Source organism: Enhydra lutris, unplaced genomic scaffold, assembly GCF_002288905.1.
Source record: "Enhydra lutris kenyoni isolate GAN:26980312 unplaced genomic scaffold, ASM228890v2 scaffoldscaffold40, whole genome shotgun sequence".
NCBI lineage: Eukaryota > Metazoa > Chordata > Mammalia > Carnivora > Mustelidae > Enhydra > Enhydra lutris.
This window is the reverse complement of record NW_019154124.1, coordinates 8,142,841-8,162,116: the sequence shown is the minus strand read 5'-3', so window position 1 is coordinate 8,162,116 and position 19,276 is coordinate 8,142,841. Positions and strand designations below refer to the sequence as shown.

The 19,276-nt window shown below is 35.1% G+C and overlaps 1 protein-coding gene across 1 annotated transcript in view; it reads left to right on the top strand.

Annotated features, from left to right (window-relative positions):
* Positions 1–19,276, top strand: part of LOC111155266 (membrane associated guanylate kinase, WW and PDZ domain containing 2) — a 1,380,110-nt gene that overhangs the window by 393,461 nt on the left and 967,373 nt on the right. Inside the window, 1 exon segment of the mRNA XM_022515392.1 lies at positions 6,968–7,084. Coding sequence (XP_022371100.1) covers positions 6,968–7,084 — 117 coding nt within the window.

Sequence of the window (19,276 nt, the reverse complement as noted above, 5' to 3'; positions counted from 1 at the left end):
TTTTTCCATTTCTTTGTGTCTTCCTCAATTTCTTTCATGAGTACTTTATAGTTTTCTATAAAGAAAACTATTATTACATTTCTTATACAAAATATGTAATGCTACTAAAAGTTTGAAGAAAACACACAAGGATATTAAGGCATGATAAAAAGGATTGACTGTACTCTCTAGTATTATGAGTAAAATATGGAAGGGATACAAATTTTCATATATCTAAATGTTTCTAGCTATGAAAAAGCAATTAACCAGATTAATTCATCTACAGTGAGTTACCATGGGCCTTCTATGTGTGCTCCTATTTAAAATAGGCAAAGGAGAATTATTGGGGGAAGAACAGTTTTACTGGGTCACAATTTATAGAATGGCCAGGATAGATCAAATGCACCCAGTGATTTGGTGCAGTTCTCTAGCTGCCTGAAAATGAGATGGGCCTCTAGATCATCAGAAACCAAAGATACAATTTTCCACCTAAAAAGGGGTTGGAGCCTGCTCGGGTAGAATGGATTAGATGTGTCTGTCACCTATTTTGTGGCTGTGGATCTTCACAAAATCAATCAACTTTCTTGTGATTTATTTCTCCATTTTTGAGGTAAGCCAAGCAGAAACTATTTTTAGAAAAGGAACATAGCAACATAGCCTTATAATCATTGCCTACTGTCTATTCCCTGACTTCCCCACCACCCAATAAAGTGAGATAAAAAAAAAAAATTTTGTAATTAGTCACAGGCATAGCTTAAGAGATATGGAAAAAACTATTTCATCTTCCAGTTTCCTATAGACAGCTTTCTGTCTACTACTTAGACAGAAATTTTATTTTACTGCTTATTTGACAAAGACAGTGTATGAAATCAGTTGCCTGTTGATGTTCTTACCTTCCTGGACAATTCAGAAAATAAAAAAACAGTATCCTAGGGAGATTATCCATGGCTTTATTTCTTATGGACTAGGGATAACTTGTGGTCTGAGGTTATAAATACCTAATGAAATTAATGTGATTATCTGATTACAAAAAAAAAAAATCCCCAAACATTTTATATGGAAGCATAAAGTTGAAATCTAGTGGAGACCTTATTTGGTTCTACACATACTGTTATGGACTGAATGTTGGTTTCCTCCAAAAATGACATGTTGAAATTCTAACCTCTAATGTGATGGTATTTGGAAGTGGGACCTTTGAGAAGTAGTTAAGTTATAAGGGTGGAGCTCTCATTAATGAGTTAAGTAACTTTACAAGAAACATTAGAGAGATGAGTTCTCTATCAGCCATGTGAGGATACAAGGAGAAGATGGTCACTTGCAGATCAGGAAGAGTACCCTCACCAGATACCCAAACTGCCAGCTTCTTGATCTTGGACTTAGCATCCAGAATTGTAAAAAATAGATACCTGTTTTAAGCCACTCAATTAAATGGTATTTGGTTCGAGAAGCCCAACATGATAAGACACCCACCTTTTACAGTGAGAAAAATGAGACCCAGAAATGAAAGACCACTCAATGAATTAAGTGTTGGAGTGGAAATTGAAACTCAGTTTCCTAATCTGCAGTCTGGCATTCTTTCCACTACAGACTTTGTGATTTATTCATTTAGCAAACATTATGGGGCCTCCTGTTTTCAGAAGGCATTACTTTAGAGACTAAAGTTAGGAGAGGAGAGAAGATATAAAATGACTAGGGAGTTTCCTGTCCTGGGGAGCTTACAGTTTAATATACAACATAGAGTAGACACACTTTTCATTGTTTGGCCTGTTAGAATGTGCAGAATGCTTAGGGAATGTGGCCAGGATATAGAACTTCAGAGGAAGTGAAGGCCAAAAGATCACAAGGAAAGCCAAGGGAAGGATAATTTTAAGCTGAAGGATGGATATGATTTCAACTGGGAATATCAAACAGAAGACATTCTTATCTACAAAGTTTCTCCAGTTGCAAACAACAATGGGAAAATGAACAAAGCTAGTTAGAAAAAAGAGCAGCTTTATGTGTCCAGGAGGCAAATATGATGGGTAGATTCTTCAAGGTGCCACTTTCAGGATGAACGCACTTGCATTCACATTCTTGGGTCACTCCACTGATAAGGCCAACTCCTGGAAGAGAAACTTTGATTGGCTAAGCAAGAGCAAAGCAGATTGACCAAGAGTCTAATCATATTTATAGAGAATGAGAGAAATATAGCCACTCAAAAAAAAAGGAAAAGAAAAGAAAAAAGAAATCAAAGTGCTGTTACCAAAAGAAAGTAGTACAACATAAAGCACAAAGATGAGTACAAAATATAAAGCAGAAAGAAACACAAAAATCAAATGCTCACTCCTGCTGGAGTATGAATGGAAAAAAGAAAACATAAAAAACAAAACACTGAGGTAAAGAGAAGAAAAGACAGCTCAGGTCAACAGAATGTTAGAGTAGCCTGATTGGCTAAAGTATAGGATGAATAGATGACATAGGATGAATAGAGCCAGACTTTGACCTGCTGGCCATCTTCATCTTCCTCTTCTATGTACCCTGCACCATCCCAACCAGTAAATTGCTCTTCTCAACTTATAAGGAGCAGATTGCTGAAGCACTTGATTCAAGGGAAGAGAAAGTTTGAGCTAATAGCCATCCCCACTAATGAGGGATGGGACTACACTTGTTATGTAGTTGCAATCAGATTCCAGGCACAAACATTGGAAAGCCTGGTGTATTTCATCCTCAAGCTTAGAAGAGCAAATGGCTTTAGCTACAAGGCTTAGGACTGACAATTTGTCTTCGGAAATATACCAAGGAGTTTCTCTCCACCTGAGCCGAGTAGCCTCTTCTACCATAGCTTCCTCATTCTGGGCATTCAAGTAGTAAAGGAGACAAAGCGGTTGTACTGGGGGCATTTCTGAAAACTGTAGAAACCATAGAGATGCAGACCATTTCCCAATGGTAACATTTGGAGTTTTTTCCCACAAAATCCGTGGGAGTTGCTTCTCTGATGATTCTCCCAGTCCTCCTCCCATCTTTGCTCTGAACCGCATGTTGGGTAATTTGTGAGAGCTTTGCTTTCTTCATTTGTAATATGAAGAGTTTGAATCAAGTTCTGTCTTAAGAGTTCTTAAGTTATCCTTCGATGCCAGGTTCAAAAGCTTGTTTGGGGTCACGTTGAGAAAGGACTTGACTACTTCGGACTCAGAAGTTTGGCCTTCAGGCTATAGATTATGAAAGTTAAGTACATGATCTTTAGAAGCAGAATCATTGGCTTCAAATCCTTCTCAGATCTCTCATGGACAAATATGTTAATTTGAGAAAGTATTATATCTTTTAATTATTTTATTTTATAAAATAAGTGGATAAAAATTCACAGTTAAGTGAAATAGCTCATAATTTTTAAGATATAATAGTAAGAGCCACTGGGGTTTTTAAGGGCAGAGTACAGTGGCTAAGGCATTGGCAGTGGCAGGTGCTCTGCTTGATGGAATGATTGGGTTGGCATCTGATAAGCCAACAAATCTAGGTATCACTAACAAGTGACAAAACGGAAATGCCACAGACAAAAAATAACAACACAACCAAAAATTATAACTATAGCAAATAATGTGGTGGATTAATCAGTTATTTTAATAGTAGATAATATTTACTGAACACTTCACCATGTGGAATTGTTTAAAATGTTAACTAAAATACCTGAAATCAGGTAGTCTTGAGACCCAGGAGCTATTTTTCAGCTCAGTCTTGGCCCCACTGCCTGTTGCTTAATTCTTCTCTAATTTAAATTGCTAATTAAGGAAAAATGTGCCTTTAAGTGTGTTTGTGTGTGTGTCTGGTGTATACATACTCTATAAATATATATATATGTATATAAAACAGTTAAATACGTATATATAAAATAATTATATATAAAACATATCAACTGGGATCATGTAGAGTCGCAGATAACAGAAAACCATAATAGTTTCAGAAAATAAATATATACTTTTTCTCATAAAACAAGAAATCTTGTTATGTAGTTTCTGATATTATTTTAGGTGCTCATTGAAACTGTCAGGGACCTAGGCTGTTTCTAACCTCTACTCCAATCTCCTAAGCGCGTTGGATTTTTCCCTTGTGCAAGTCACTTTATGGTCAGAATGTGACTACTCCATGTCAGATATCTGGTCTAGTTCAGTGAATAAGAAATGCCCTTCTTCTGTGTGAGGTCTCAATGGAAGACTGAAAGGGCAGGTAGGAAAGTGAGAAACTAGATCTTATGACTATTTCAGATCACTGTGATCCATATCCTAGAGCAGAGCATGTTTGGGCCTGAAACTAAGTCAGGCTTCTTAATTTAAAAAAAAAGTATAGTGGAAAGAATGCTGGTAGGCAAGTAGCAGAATTCACCATAACAAGGATAAATAAAATTGCCTTACTTGAAAGATGCTATGATACATTATGAAGAAAAGTAAAGTATTAGTGAAATATGAGTCAAGAGAAGTCCTTCCAAAATAATTGTAATCATTTATGTCTTTCATTTTAATTAATGGAAGAAAATTTTAAATAATTCTCAGAAACTACAGATAATTCCAGGGTGGGGTGGGGGGAGTAGTCACTGAATGAATAGACAGCCTTTTCTTACTGTTTTCTTAAGTAGGCCAAATTTTGAGAGGGCTAATGTAGTATTTTTGTAGTTAAAAAATAATGGTTTCAACTGATAATCCATTTTCAGGGACAAGAATCACCCTGGATGACAAAATGTGAGCTTATCCATGTTACATTAGGTGAGTGATTCTAGCTTACTTTAGTGGACAGACTACATCTGTTCTTCTCTAGTTAGCATTTTCTCGGGCTGCCAGAAAGCATCTCATCACTTGGCATGTCCCACATATTAGACAGATAGGAAAAGAGAAGAAAGCTGGAGTGCAGTTGCTGAAGGACCTGTATTCTTAGAGCCTTGCAGAAATGACAGCTGGGAACAGGCAGGCATGATGGTTGCTCTATGGCTGTAATGAATTAGCAGCAAGGGTAGACATGATCTGTTGACTGGACAAGACCAACGGAGAGAAACAGAATTTCAGGATTTCTAACTGTTAACTACTTCAGAGGGATGTCAGGAGGTCCAAGCTACATGGAAATGCAGGACGTTTGGAAGTATAAATAATAAGTAATTGTTGATAAGTGTGATACTAGTTTTAAGTGACTTTCCTATCTGACTGCTCTCCTTCTTTGACTAAGGAAATTGTTTTGAATTTGGAAAATTATATGTGCAAGCATTCTGGATATAGTATTTATGTGCGCTCAATAAGCAGCATGTTTTACTTTGATGTCATTTGTTTTCTGCTATCATATCATATTGGGTAGAAGAAAAATAGATTCTGATCATTTGCTCAAATATATGAGAAACGGTGTTTGGAGAATAAGAATTGTGATAGTCAATTCAGTTAAAAGTACTATTTCTTATGGCATCTTACTGAAGCTCTGCCAACAGGTTAGGAGACAACTGAAACAATAGAGTCAGAAATTTCAAAATTGTGTCAATATGTGATTTGCAAATATATTTACTGTTTGTGTAAGAGGTATTTGTGTTGCAAATATGCACACCCACAGAATGCTATTTTTACATGGTCATGGTGGTGCAAATACATGGATGAATTATAATTTTGAGATTCAAAAGGACTTGAAGAGACTGTGATTTATATGATTATTACAGATTTCGTAGTCTATAATTTTTTGTCTTGGCTCAGTTGCTTAATATGCTTGAAAAGATAAAAGATAACTGTTTCAGGGATTTTTATTTATATTTTTGTAGGTATTTCGATTTCTTTTAAGTATAAGAATAAAAATAAGAATAAGAAATTATCTTCATAATTTAACATCATTGGGGCATCTTTGTGGCTCAGTAGATTAAGGATCCAATTCTTAATATCAGCTCACCTTTTGATCTCAGGGTCATGAATTCAAGCCTTGCATTGGTCTATACGCTGGACATGGAACCTACTTAAATAAAAAACAATAAAATAATAACTTAGAATAATTACCTTTAGGTATGAAATTAGTCATTGATAGATGCACAATGTAAGTTTTCTCACCTATAGCCCAGTTTATTTTTCATTAAAGTATAGTGGCAAATAGGCTTAAAATTATTTCTGTAATAATAACATTAATAATAATAAAAAAACAACTATAATAATAAAAAAAATCTAAATTTTTCCAAACTTTGTCCCAAGTTAAAAATATCTGCACATAGAAAATTATTTTGATTTATTATATAAAGGGAGAAAGTATTAATATTTGTATAAGGTTTTTTTCTTTTAGCTTTTCATATGATCCCACTTATTTAAAAATACATAGTGACTTTGAATAACTTAAAAATCTTCTCAAACCTTGAAGACATACTAAGTGAAATAAGCCAGTCACTAAAGGGCGAGTATTATATGATTCCACTTCTATGATATACCTACAGTAGTCAAATTCATAGAGACAGAAAGTAGAATGATGCCTGCCAGAGCCTGGGGGGAAAGGGACAACGGAGCTGGGCGGGGCGGGGGGGGGTTCTTTTTCAGCCATGCAATGAGACATTTCATTATTATTTCAGGAGTAACACATATCTTTTGCCATAATATAGACTTCATTCTAAATGAAAAATAGTTTAAAGAATGCATTGTAGAACAGTGACAATTATTATCTCAGTAAATGTTTTTATTATCAAGGAGGTAAAGGTTTAAATGGGTTCATGAGGGCCACCTGGGTGGTGCAGTTGGTTGAGCACTTAACTCTTGGTTTTGGCTCAGGTGATAATTGCAGGTGGAGGGATTGAGCCCCAACCTTGGGCTCTGTGTTCAGCATGGAGGCTGTGTAAGACTTTCTCTCCCTCTGTCCTTCACCCTCCACCACCATGTTCTCTTTCTTTCTCTCACTCTCTTTCAAATAAGTAAATAAATCTTTAAATGGGTTCATGACTATATTTATGACAGAATCAAATTACATACTTGAAATATTTTCCAACAACCTTCATTAAGAAACTTTATCATTCTAGGAGGAATTGTTGATAAGGATCTTCGTCACTACCTCAACTTACGATTTCAGAAGGGTTCTGTGGACCACGAACTGCAGCAAATCATCCGTGACAACCTCTACCTCCGCACGGTGCCATGTGAGTACAACAGGCGATGTTGTCTTCCTATGTTAAAAAATAGATAATCAGTTATATATCCATTATTTTTCTTTAAGAAAGTTAAATTGCATTGATTTTTTTTATGATGGACTTTTGGGACAAAATCAATTTGAGATATGGACTTTTTTTGAGATACGGAATTTTTAAATGAAAAAACTTATAGCTACCATTGTGTGGTTTATGGTGATGTTGTAGCCAGAAGAGACTTGTGATTTTCAAGCTACAAAACTTTGTCTTACTTCTTACCTAAGTATTGAGAAATATTAATTCTAGTCCAGGATGCTGATGATTTAGAATGAATCATGATTGCGTTAGAACTCCAGCTGGGAGACAGGAGAATGCAAATTAAGTCTATTAGCTGAAACAGATATTTTGTAAATGGAATCTACACACTAACTCCCAATCTCATCTCTGATTTGCAGCAGGGAAACCTCACAAGTGAAAAGAAATGCATGGAAAAGTAAAGCTAAATGTTCTATAACTCTTAGAAAGTGATAACATTGAGTATTGAGTACAAATTTCTTATATGCAACCTATAGAAGTCCACAAAACAACAATCCTTGATTATGAGCAGTTGCTCCTTCAAAAGAGAGGACTTGGTCAAATGATAAAATTCATGCATCAACTTTTTAGTACTTGTTTCATGTTATTTAATAATCTTCTATTAACTTTAGGACGGTTCAAGGACTTTCCAAATCAGATCCTAGATCCTAAGGAGAGATCAAAATCCACTTCCTTCATGTTCCATGACCCCCAGAGATTTTACAATCTCCAGAACCTCTGTGGGTGTTGTGTGTATCCCTTTTGTTTTAGTTCTTCTTTGAATTTTAATAAACTCAAAGTTATTGGCTCAAGAAAGTTGATATTAAAGAAAGAAAAATTTGGCTAGCATAAATAAACAAAAAAAAGTGTGTGTATATTTGCAGGGAGAGGATATTGAACTACAAGAACTATGTAAAAGCTATGGATCATGGATGATTATACTGAAATGTTAAAAACACAAAGAGAAGTAAAATGGAAAATCAGCCCCCAGCCCTTTTCACCTATGCACATCTCAGGAGGGGTAGACTTTTGTCATTGTTAACACGTAATGTTCATCAAAATAAAAATGTCAGGGCCCCACTATCATGTATTCTTAAATGAGAATGCTTACTGATTGACACCTTGTCAGTCCAAATGCTACCTCTGTCTGTTTGTGTTAGTGAAGTGAATAGACTGTTGGGCTCTTGCTTTAAAGCTAGAAGTTGGAAAAAAGTGCATTCTTAAACTTGTAAGTTTGACATTAGAGTGATGGCCAGAAGAAGATGGATTAAAGTAAGTGGCTGAACTATTTATAAGGTAACGGGTGGACGCATTTCAAAGCTGTGATGTTGTCAGTGCAGCCATGTGCATTTATCTTTTGTGACATGAAAGAAAGGAGATCTGAAATACTGAATAAAGAATCCAGGTACTTTATTATGTTTAAAAGCTGAGGGAAATAGATAAGAGCCTGACATTCAGGAATAACTTGTAGTCCTTGCTAAGGCAATAACATAAATAAGAAGTCTTAATTAAATATGAAGATAATAGGAGTAAATTTTGCATTAGTTAATTAACTTCTTAAATAAGTCATCTCTCTTTAGAGTACCAAAGAAATACTACGAAGGAAAAATAAATATAAGGGTAAAACAACTAGGCTTATATGAGTAAACATAAAGAGTTTTGTGATATGATTTCAGTACAAGGTCATAAATTCAATTAGAAGTCCTTGAATAACTCCTATAAAGTAGATGATTAAAAATTCAATGAATCTGAATATTAAAATCAAACAATTATTCTTTGGATTTGTAGCCACCACTCCTAATAGCCAATTCCAGTAATACTACTCATTAAGGGTACTCTTAACTTTGCATAAAAGTGAAGAGATATCTAAGATAGAAATAAGTCTGATTTATATGATCTTATAATCACTTTTATACTGATAAATTATACTTGGCTAATCTACAATATTCACTCAGTATATCTTTTAATAAAATGTTCAGACATATTCAGAGTATGCAACAAAAATGTGTCAGTTCTGTGAAAAATCATGGCTTTATTTAGAAACTCACGTGTGTGTCCAGCCTATCTATTGACCTTGAGTATGGAGTAACATTTGTTACATATTTTCTTTGGTCAGAAAATTCTCATTGGTGTTCATGAGCCCAGCACCATGAAAGGAAAAGGTATTACTCAAATGTGTGTTATTGCTCTTATAAATGCATACATTAAAATGTATGCCTCTTGTGTAATCTATTAATGGCACTCGGAATAGGTGCTGGATAACAACATGAAAAAAAATGTAGTCAGCTTGTAACTACGTAAGGATGGCTTAGCTGTTTTTGCAAGGCAAGGCTCAACTGAGTAATTCTGCGAACTACCACATTACTCCACCACCAATAACTATGTCTGGGAGGAAAGGAACAGTCTTGGAGCTAGATTTCCTCGGTATCTAGTGAATAAGAGAGGGTTCTGGGGTGAGAATTCCAGGGACACCCTCGCCTCACACACCCCTATACACTCAGCCAAATTCAGTTGTGACCAGCTTGGCTCCTGTACCCCTTTCCAAAAGGAATCTGGGTTTGGCTGCTGATGGATTTCCAAGCTGAGTGGGAGAGGGAGGTGGTCATCCCAGATCTCTACTGGGCCTTAACTATAGATAATATGAAACTCCATCAGTCTGTTCCCTGCCCCATAAACAGTTGACTGCATTTAGTCTTTTCATTTAGTTTCCCCAGAATCTTATCTCAGGGCCTAATTCTTCAAAAATACATTTTTTTCGAAGCCGTGTCTCTAGTCATGGAAGGCAGGACTTGGTCACAGAAATAGGATTGTTGGGCATGAGGTGACATGAGCATCCACACACCTGCATATGCACACGGAGGCTTCCATTAGATCAGTTCTTTGTTCTTTCAAATCAAATTAGGGAGAAAAGATCCTTAGGAACTAACTCTTTATATTTTTGCTAAAACATAAGCCAATCATATGATTTATATCCATTGAAGTCCTCAATTTGGACCTAAATATGTGTCTTTTAATTGCCAGTTGTATGATTTATTGGGACTGGGAGGGGGTGGTAAAAGTCTTAAAGTGTCCTAAAGTGAAAGTTGATTTTTTTTAAAATACATACTGTAAATGAATTTTCTACTCTTAGATTTCAGGCTATATAGGATTTTTATGTAATAGAACTTCAGGAGATATGGGTAAATAATGATGAGACATTAGTGTTATAATAATCTAGAATGTGATAAAGACTAACTAGGAAACATATACAGATAAAGGACTCAGAAGAGTTCAGAACCTCCATCAAATAGGATTTTCAATTACCTTAATAGTACACAAAAGACAATTTCAGAAGCACTAAATTAGCAGCATCTATTGAGAAATTAGACAAGATTATTTCACTGCAACATGTTAAGTATACAAAGTTAAGGCAGCATATGTTGTTCTTTGGGTAATATAGATTCAAAAGTACATAAAAGAATTTAATGGAATTAATACATAAAAATATTGGATTAATTTTCAAGTGTTTAAAAAGTAAAAACAGAGTGTTTTGGTTTGAATATTCTACTGAGCCTAAAGGTTGCATTTAGTTAACTCTTGAATCTAACCAACCACAGTTAAATTGGCTGTGCTTCTTAACTACGAGAAAAAAATAATCACTTTCATTTACTGATGAAATTCTGGTCTTTTCTATCCTTAATATTTATTAAAGACACAAATTAATTTTCAAGGCAGGTATGAACACAGATATAAATTTTAGATGCTTTTTCCCATTATACTAGATATCATGAAGAACTTCAATGACCAATTTTAAAAGTTTCAAAATGAAATGGAAGGTAGTTAAAATTAAACTTCTCTCCCAAGTTTATACTTTATCATTTGGTGAGATGGTTTTATTGGGAAATATTTTAAATTTATTGGAAGCCAAAAGAAATACCAGCGTATACCAAGTAAAAGACAAAAATCAATAAAACCAAAGGTCTAAAACTATTCCATAAAATGTGATAAAATGAAAAACATAGATTTAAGATATGAAAGAAGTTGCGTTTATGGAAGAGCTGATTGAGGTGTAACTCACAATGATGTTTCTACATATTTAAGCAGTTAAAGTTAGTATAAACTACGTCATTTTAAAAAAGAAGCAATATCAAGAATAAAATTATTTTAAATTTTCCGTTATGTTAAATTATCTTTCATAGAGAAGCAGATGGAAGCAGATAGAAGAGTTACGGGAACTGCTTCCTTTTAAGAAGAGCAGTTACCAATATGCCGAAAGGTGTAGATACGCAAGGGGTCAACATCCCATTCCCATAGTTGTATAGGACAATGATCAGAGAGGACTAATGGAGAGAAGCTGCTGAACATATATTTATTTAAAAGTCTGATTTGTTTTTAAAGTTTTAAAATAGAGCAAAGTTTTCTAGTATACTGCATAGAGGAGAATAATTTTAATTCTTAAGACACATCAGTACTTTTTTTTTTTTTTTTTAAGATTTTATTTAATTATTTGTCAGAGAGAGAGAGGGACAGAGAGCAAGCACAGGCAGACAGAATGGCAGGCAGAGGCAGAGGGAGAAGCAGGCTCCCTGACGAGCAAGGAGCCCGATGTGGGACTCGATCCCAGGACGCCGGGATCATGACCTGAGCCGAAGGCAGCTGCTCAACCAACTGAGCCACCCAGGTGTCCCATACACATCAGTACTTTTAAAGCTTATAAAAAATATTTGTTAATATTCAACAAGGCAATATGTTTTTGTGGGCATGAGTGAATCTTTCCAGTTACTTGTAATTTTCATCATGAAAGTGTAGTTCTAAGCATGTAGTAAGAAAAGAGAGTGATATCAACCTATGGGTTAAACTACGAAAACTATATATATATATTTTTTTCTTCCAATGACATGAAATTCTATGAGTTGAAGGTGATCAAGAATATAATTAACTATTCCTGATATCTTTAAGCAGTATAGGTTCATGTGCTGGGATGGTAGGTTGAATTATAGGTAGACATGCAGGCATAGAACTGGAGATGCCAGATCCAACTGAATTTTAAACCAACATACAGCAACAGATGTATATTATATGTCTGTTTCAACCTTTTAGCCTTATTACTTCAAATAAGAATCATTGATTTAGAAGCTCCTTTTAAAGCTGCTTTTAGAATATGAATCATGTTCTTCTGCAATTATTTCTGAATCAAGTTGCCAGATTTTTGTTCTTTGAAAATGAATTTTATTTTTTTAAATAGCCTAATTGTATTTGTTGCTAAATGTTTAGAATAGGGTTATTAGAGAATAAGTATGATTATTAGCATTGTAGAACAAAGTAGAAGGAAATCTGTAAACAAATGAAACTAAATTTCTTGAGAGTTTTACACACTTCCCTGGAAAACTAGCTCAAAAGAAAAATTTCAAAGCTTCTGAGCAGTAGCAAATACTTGAAAGTCTTCTTTCTCTTCATTTACTCATTCAGATATATGCCTGAGTGGTACATGTTTAAGAATATGTTATTACTTTATACAGAAAGCTGTATTAGGTTTACTCTCTGCCCCTTATCACTGAGAATAGTAAGGTCTAGTTTTCCATGATATACATGAACGTACAATACATTTTCCTTTTTCTTTTTCCTAATGAGCAAAATGAATGCATCTTTCCTGGTCAGATTAACGTTCATTGGGTTGGTTGACAGTACTTGACAGGAGAGAAATGGCTCAAAAAGTTGCATAAGTGGAAAGTCAAAATGCATTAGAAGTGATTGTATTGATTTATCCATTTGACACCACCAGACGCTAATTTTTGAATAAAGGAACACATCTTGCTCAAAAAAAAGCAACAAGCACCAAGTGTGAACAACCTCACTAACCTTCCAAACCATATAAAATTCCCTTTACCCTGATTTGATCAACATTTTTGTGTATGGCTGTGACCAATCTCTCTTTTGGTTTGTATTTCTTTCTTTCCTTTTTATAAGAAGAAACCTGGGTTTGTGAACCATGGGTGGGATAGGCAGATGGTATGGATAGTCTCGGGCTTTAATGGCTCCAGCAGCTGGCCTAGAGAAGAATCAGAGGGGAGTGCTTAAAGCCTTTTCTCCACCTCCAGAAAAGCCAGTAATCATAGTCAGTGGAAAATAGCTCATCTTTCATGGAGCCCAGAATCTGTTCCCTGTAGACATCGAAATTATAAACCAGTTGTATATAAAGAGGTCAGCATATCTCATTGTATGCCACTGCACTTCTTAAGTAAAAAGAATTAAGACTCTGTCAGGTTTAGATCTACTCAGTTTCCAAAGTTGTTGACTAGGACATAGGCTGTTGGATGATTATGTAGCTGAAGGAAAGCAGTGGGCAGATGGCCAGCATACTGGTGTTCTTATGGGACTTTAAGGCTGTAAATTTGTAGGACAACACTCAATTTATGATTCAAATGCATCTGTCCAAAGGAACAAAAAAGGAATACTAATTGTAGTTACTGATATTCTAATATCTAGGGCATGAGTTAGTTATTTACACTTTGTAGTTTAGCATTGCTAGAGCTTGATGAGTAACAGTAACCCTTGGCTTTACTTATTTGGCGACATGGCACTATGGAAAGAACATTGTCGAAGAATTAAAAGCAATTGGTTCTGGACTAGACTGCCACCAACTAACTATAGGACCTTGGCAAAAGCCTTACTTTGTGAACTAAGGGGAGGGAGGGAAGGGAATGAAAGAAATAACTCTGTAATGGTTCTTTCCACTCTAAAATGCTGTAGTTTCTTTTTCTGTTGGCTTATTTTTCTTTATATTATCGCTATTCAAATCAGTTCATCAAATTGGCTTAAATTATTCTGGGTATGGAATGCCCTTGATATTCAGCAGGTGTAAACAGCTTATGGAAACTGAAGATATATCAAATACAGCAGACACTTCAGGGAAAAATAAAGAGCTGGGTTTAAATTAAGTGCAGTTCAGGATAAAACCAGCCATGCATGTACTTTCAGATTTTTCTATGAATGTCAAGTTAAGGATGCCATCATAAGTCTGATGTTCCTTGAAATCTGCCTTCACTATTCATGAGACTCTGAAATATGGTACAGTTTTAGTAAGTGGATGGGAAAATAAACATAATGAGAAATACAAAGCTTTTAAAATTGCTCTCCTCCTTTGGAATGTGTAATAAGTTGAGATGTGACATAAAGACTTCTGAAGCATGAGGTATATCATTGTGAAAATGTGATTGTAATTTTTACAATAAGATATTTAACATGAAATATGGGATCTTCTAATGTTGAACTTTAATAAATGTCACTTAGACAAGTAAATGGTGCTGGGTCGACGCCCAAATAGATCTAGCTAACGGGAGGCTAAATCAGTGCTTAGTGCAATCTTTACAACATAGTCGAGAAATTCAGGAGATTCAGTAGAGTCTTCCGCTCATGGTAATTAGAAGGTAGAAGTGAGGTAGGGTTGATAATTGATTCAATTAAAAAGTACCCACAGAGCCTGCCTTTAGTAGGCAAGTCAGATGTTTAGAATAGGATCAATTTCCAGTTAGTTTCCCAGTTCCTATTCTAAGCTTTCTTACTTAAAAGCTAGGTTTCAAGAATATTGCTTTTTATGCAAACAAAATCAGCAAGTATCTGCACAAGCTCTGTTGGAATGAAGATAGAATTTTACCTACTGCTCAACACAACCCAGTTGTATGCATAAATGGTAACTCCTTAACTTGTCCTCCAAAGAAAACACTGAATTGGGGAGCTAATGCCAAGCTCTGTCCTCTCTCACTTTTGGTAGGAATTCTGAATCCTTTTCTGTTCTTTTTAATTGTTTGACACAGATGAAAAACCATGCAGATCAGTAAAGGACCTAAGTATTTGTAGGAAAGCTGAGACTTCATGTCCTAAATCTCATTCATCTTAGCATTCCTAATGGGGGAATTGTCAGTGAGTGCCCACACAAGAGTCCTACGTAATGGACCTCACAAACATCAACCAGAACAGTTCTTAAATTGCAGCCACCATTTACAGAGTACTTCCTATGTGCAAATGTTTTTCATACATTGTCTAATTGAATCCTCACAACATCCCTCGAAGATGTTATCCCCACTTTTGAAGATATATGTAGAAACTGGGGCTCTAATGTTAAGTAACAGGTCAGACACTTGTACTAACTCAGTGGAGGAACAGAGATTCCATCCCAGGTGGATTTGGCTCCCAGCACACTCTCTACATGAGAAGAACTCTCTAGTAGAAGTACTGGGGAGTCACGAGCACCATAAGGGTGCATTCAAAGAGGTTCACAGATGTTCCTAGGATAGAAAAAGAGGAAAAGTAAAGAACAGCATGGTATCTAGTGAGCATAAATTGAGTTCTATAGATAGAAAAGACATTTTTTTTTTTGCCAAGCAGATATAAACAGAAATTCCCACAATAAAAAAGAAATATATATATACATATATATATATATATATATATATATGTATATATAGGTGATTATTAGGAAAGTTTTCAAGTTAAGGTCCATTGACTGGCTAGTATCAAGTCAGTTCATCCTGACATGAGGCTCTTGATGACCCATTAATCCATCAAGTACCAAACTGTCTTTTTTTTTTTAGAATGTCATCACCAGAAATATTAGAATATTTAAATAGGCAAGGGGATAAAAAATTTAATTGATAAATTTATTATTCCAATAATAAAACCATTAGCCTTATTATAAGAAGAGAGATAAAATAGGCAAAGGACTCTACATTATCTACAAGCTTCCTTCACTTCAAAACTTTGCCTATAAATACTTATTTAACCTCAGCTCCACCAGAACTTCTACCAGCATTTCACACTCTGAATTCTAATCTAAATCCAAAATTCTAACTACATCAAGCTCTATAAACAGGAACAAAAGTTCCCAGTTCCTCACCTTGACATTTTATAAAAGTATTTCCTTTGGAAACCACTGCAAGGGCAGTGGATGGAGTTGGGAGGGTGGGGAGTGAATTAACATTTACCAAACATCTACATGCAAGGACTATAATGATGCCCTTGTTTTTTGCAATCCTATGGGAAATATGTGGTGGTTCCCAATTTCCAGATGAAGAAATTTAGCCTTAGAGAAGTTAAGAATCCATCCCCATAGCACAGCTGCTAAATAGGTGACAAGGAATTCAAGTGTATAGATCTGTCTGATGCCAAGACCCATTTATCAGATGTACCATGTTCTATCCTTAGTCACTTGATTTCCTCTGCAGTTCTGAACAAATTTTGGTAGGCCCTAGAACATAGGAGACCGCTTTGATGTATATCTGTATTTTTTACCTAATGTTTCCATAAAAGCAGAAAAAATCATGAAAATTGGTAGTAAATTATATAAGACTTCTAAATCACACATTTATTCCCAAAACTGCTGTGCAGGAGCCCCACTGTTATCAGTCCTACCAAGGCTCCGGAAAGACCCAGGTCAGTCGCTGATTGATATTATTCAACATTATTCAAAAAGGGCATGCCCTCCTTCGTCTGGAAGTAACCAAAACAGAAACAACTGTGTTATTTGCTTTAGAATTCATAACGTTTTAATGGGGGGGAAAATGGGCCTTTTCCTGCCATCTCAGTGTAACTGATGCTCCATGGACTCAGCTGTCACTTGTAGCCCAGTCCAGTGACAGCTTTTCAGTTCCCAAATCCTCCACCTAGCTCTCTGAGTATAGTTCCACGGTAACACAAGTTGGCACAATTTGTCTGATCCCTTCACCGAGAACACATGGAATTGAGAGGTCCACATATGCTCACAGAGCCTCCTTGGCTTCTGGGAAATTGCTCCAATTCTGACTAAAGGGACCTAGATTAAAATGAACAGTGGAATCTAGTATCTGTGGAGCAACTTAAATCATTAAGGAGCCAATGAGTGGGCAGCGTCTGTCACACTTTATCTCTTCTTACTGTTTTTGGTGTCAAAGGATTTGGTGGTGGTTGTTGTTGCTGTTTTTCTATTCCCTAAAGCAAAACAGTATGTAATGTGTCACTGAGGGTTTGGCAGGAAATAGAGCCATGCAAGGAAGAAGAGATTTAGGAAATTAGCTGTTAAGAAACTTGCGGTTAAAATTAGAGAAGGGGGTTGCAGAATAGATCTCAGGAACAATACTCAAAACAATACAGAACTTCCCTACCAGGGTAACTGCTACCTCTGAGGCCTGCAGCTATGATTTATGAAGACAGAATTGAGAAATTGCCACTGTGGCTGCAATCACAACAGCTCCGTCTTAACACTGAAGAATCGAGAATGGACATGTCGATCTTCCTACAGAAAACGTTGTATCTCCAAGATCTTTGGGTATGAAAGAAAAAAAATCACCTTTAACCAACTTTCCTTTCCATGATAACCCAAAAGGCATATAGTATCAGTGTCTTAAATTTATTACTTTTAAAAGACCATTCTAAGTTTTAAATTCCTTTTTGATGAATCTATAGTCAAATACTAACAATATAAATGATTATTATGAAAATTAGTGAAAAGATTTACAGTACATTTTTAAAGTAAGGTTTTTTACTTTTCTATTTATGCTCAAGCTCCTAATAATTGATTTACAGTATGCTGATTATATAAAAGCTACCAGGGAGACATATCTGTTCTTTGGAAAACCAAGATACTTGGGCATTATCAGTATATTCTGTAATTGTTCTACTCTATTTATAGCATGAGACATTTTAAACGTGTGTAAGAGTCTTTGTTCATTTTTTATTCACAACTTTATTATTAAAAATATGAATATGACACTAACAAAATTTAGTTCATAATTATATTTCTCACATGAAAAAGCAATTGACAAAAATTGCTTTCAGAACGTAATTTAAACTTGGAGCAAGAAAAAGAATCTTAATTAAAAGTGAGGAGTTGAGTATATTATTTGAAGCACTACAGAAAATTAATTATATTTTGAAAGAAGATGCTTTCTGCACTAAGTAGCACAACATCTATGATCAGAGGTCAACATTGGAAGCTTTTTGTCAGACCCAACATCATTTCTTTACCTCAGAGTTCACTAAGGAGTCTTTCAGTAGAATGAAATACATAAAAAATGCAGATATAAGGAAAACGCAAGTACAATTTTGAGAACTTGTATCTAAGCCAGTATATTGACCCTACCATGAGTTTTAGAAAAAAGATATCTGGTTCCCATATACAAATATAAAAAACTAATTTTAGTTATTCTGTAGATTAAATGGTATTTTCCTTCTGACTATGGTTATATTCATAAAAAGTTATCTTTCTAATTCATTAGTTGTAAAAAAAAAAGTGTGATTGTTAATTCAGAATGTCATTAACATAGATTTATGTTAATTCAGAGTGTCATTAACTTGTTAAATTTAAGGAGATTATAAGTTTATAAGCTTTTATATATTGTAACTTATTTTAATTCAGTTTAACTAACATTGAGAGCTACTGTGTGTGTATGACCAGCCTGGTGCTGGAAATACTTAATGATGAAAACAAGAGTCCTGTTCTCTAGGGATGTATCCTTACCTCAAGTTCCAATATAGGTAAACAAATATTCTTCTCATTTTACACATGGGTCAACTGAATATCTACAAGTATCTAAGGTAAAATAATGACCTTGTATTATAATTAAGAAGTATAGCCAGATTGAAGACTTTGAGAAATAATTAGTTAGAAAACCTAAGTTAATTCATCTTTGTATAGCAATAACGATGAGATTATTGGACTTAATGGAGAAATAGACCAAGAAGAACTGAACTTAGCTGAGCAATATGAACCCAGTTTTGGGAACTCTGTTCTCACCTGCTCTTCTATATTCGTACTCCAGATTTCTTATGAGTGGGGAAAAGAATAAGACACAAAGATAGCAGGAATAAGTAGGAAATAAAGAAAAAAACAAATATTATGGCAATCCCTGAAGAGCTAAAGGTTTTTTTGGATTGCCCTGTGATGGTAAATATAGTCACATTTACTAGTTAGAGGCACACATATTTTAACCCTAGAATAATTTGGATCCTTTAGACTCTGTGAACAGAGCCTTAGATTGAGAACAGTGGATCCATGATTTCCTCGGTTGAAATCTGGTAGTAAATAGAGCTTGAAGTAGTTAAGGACTATTGTGATGGTCCATCCCTGCCCGTGTCTCCAGGAAGCCTACAGTTGTATCAAGCATGTAATCTGTTAAT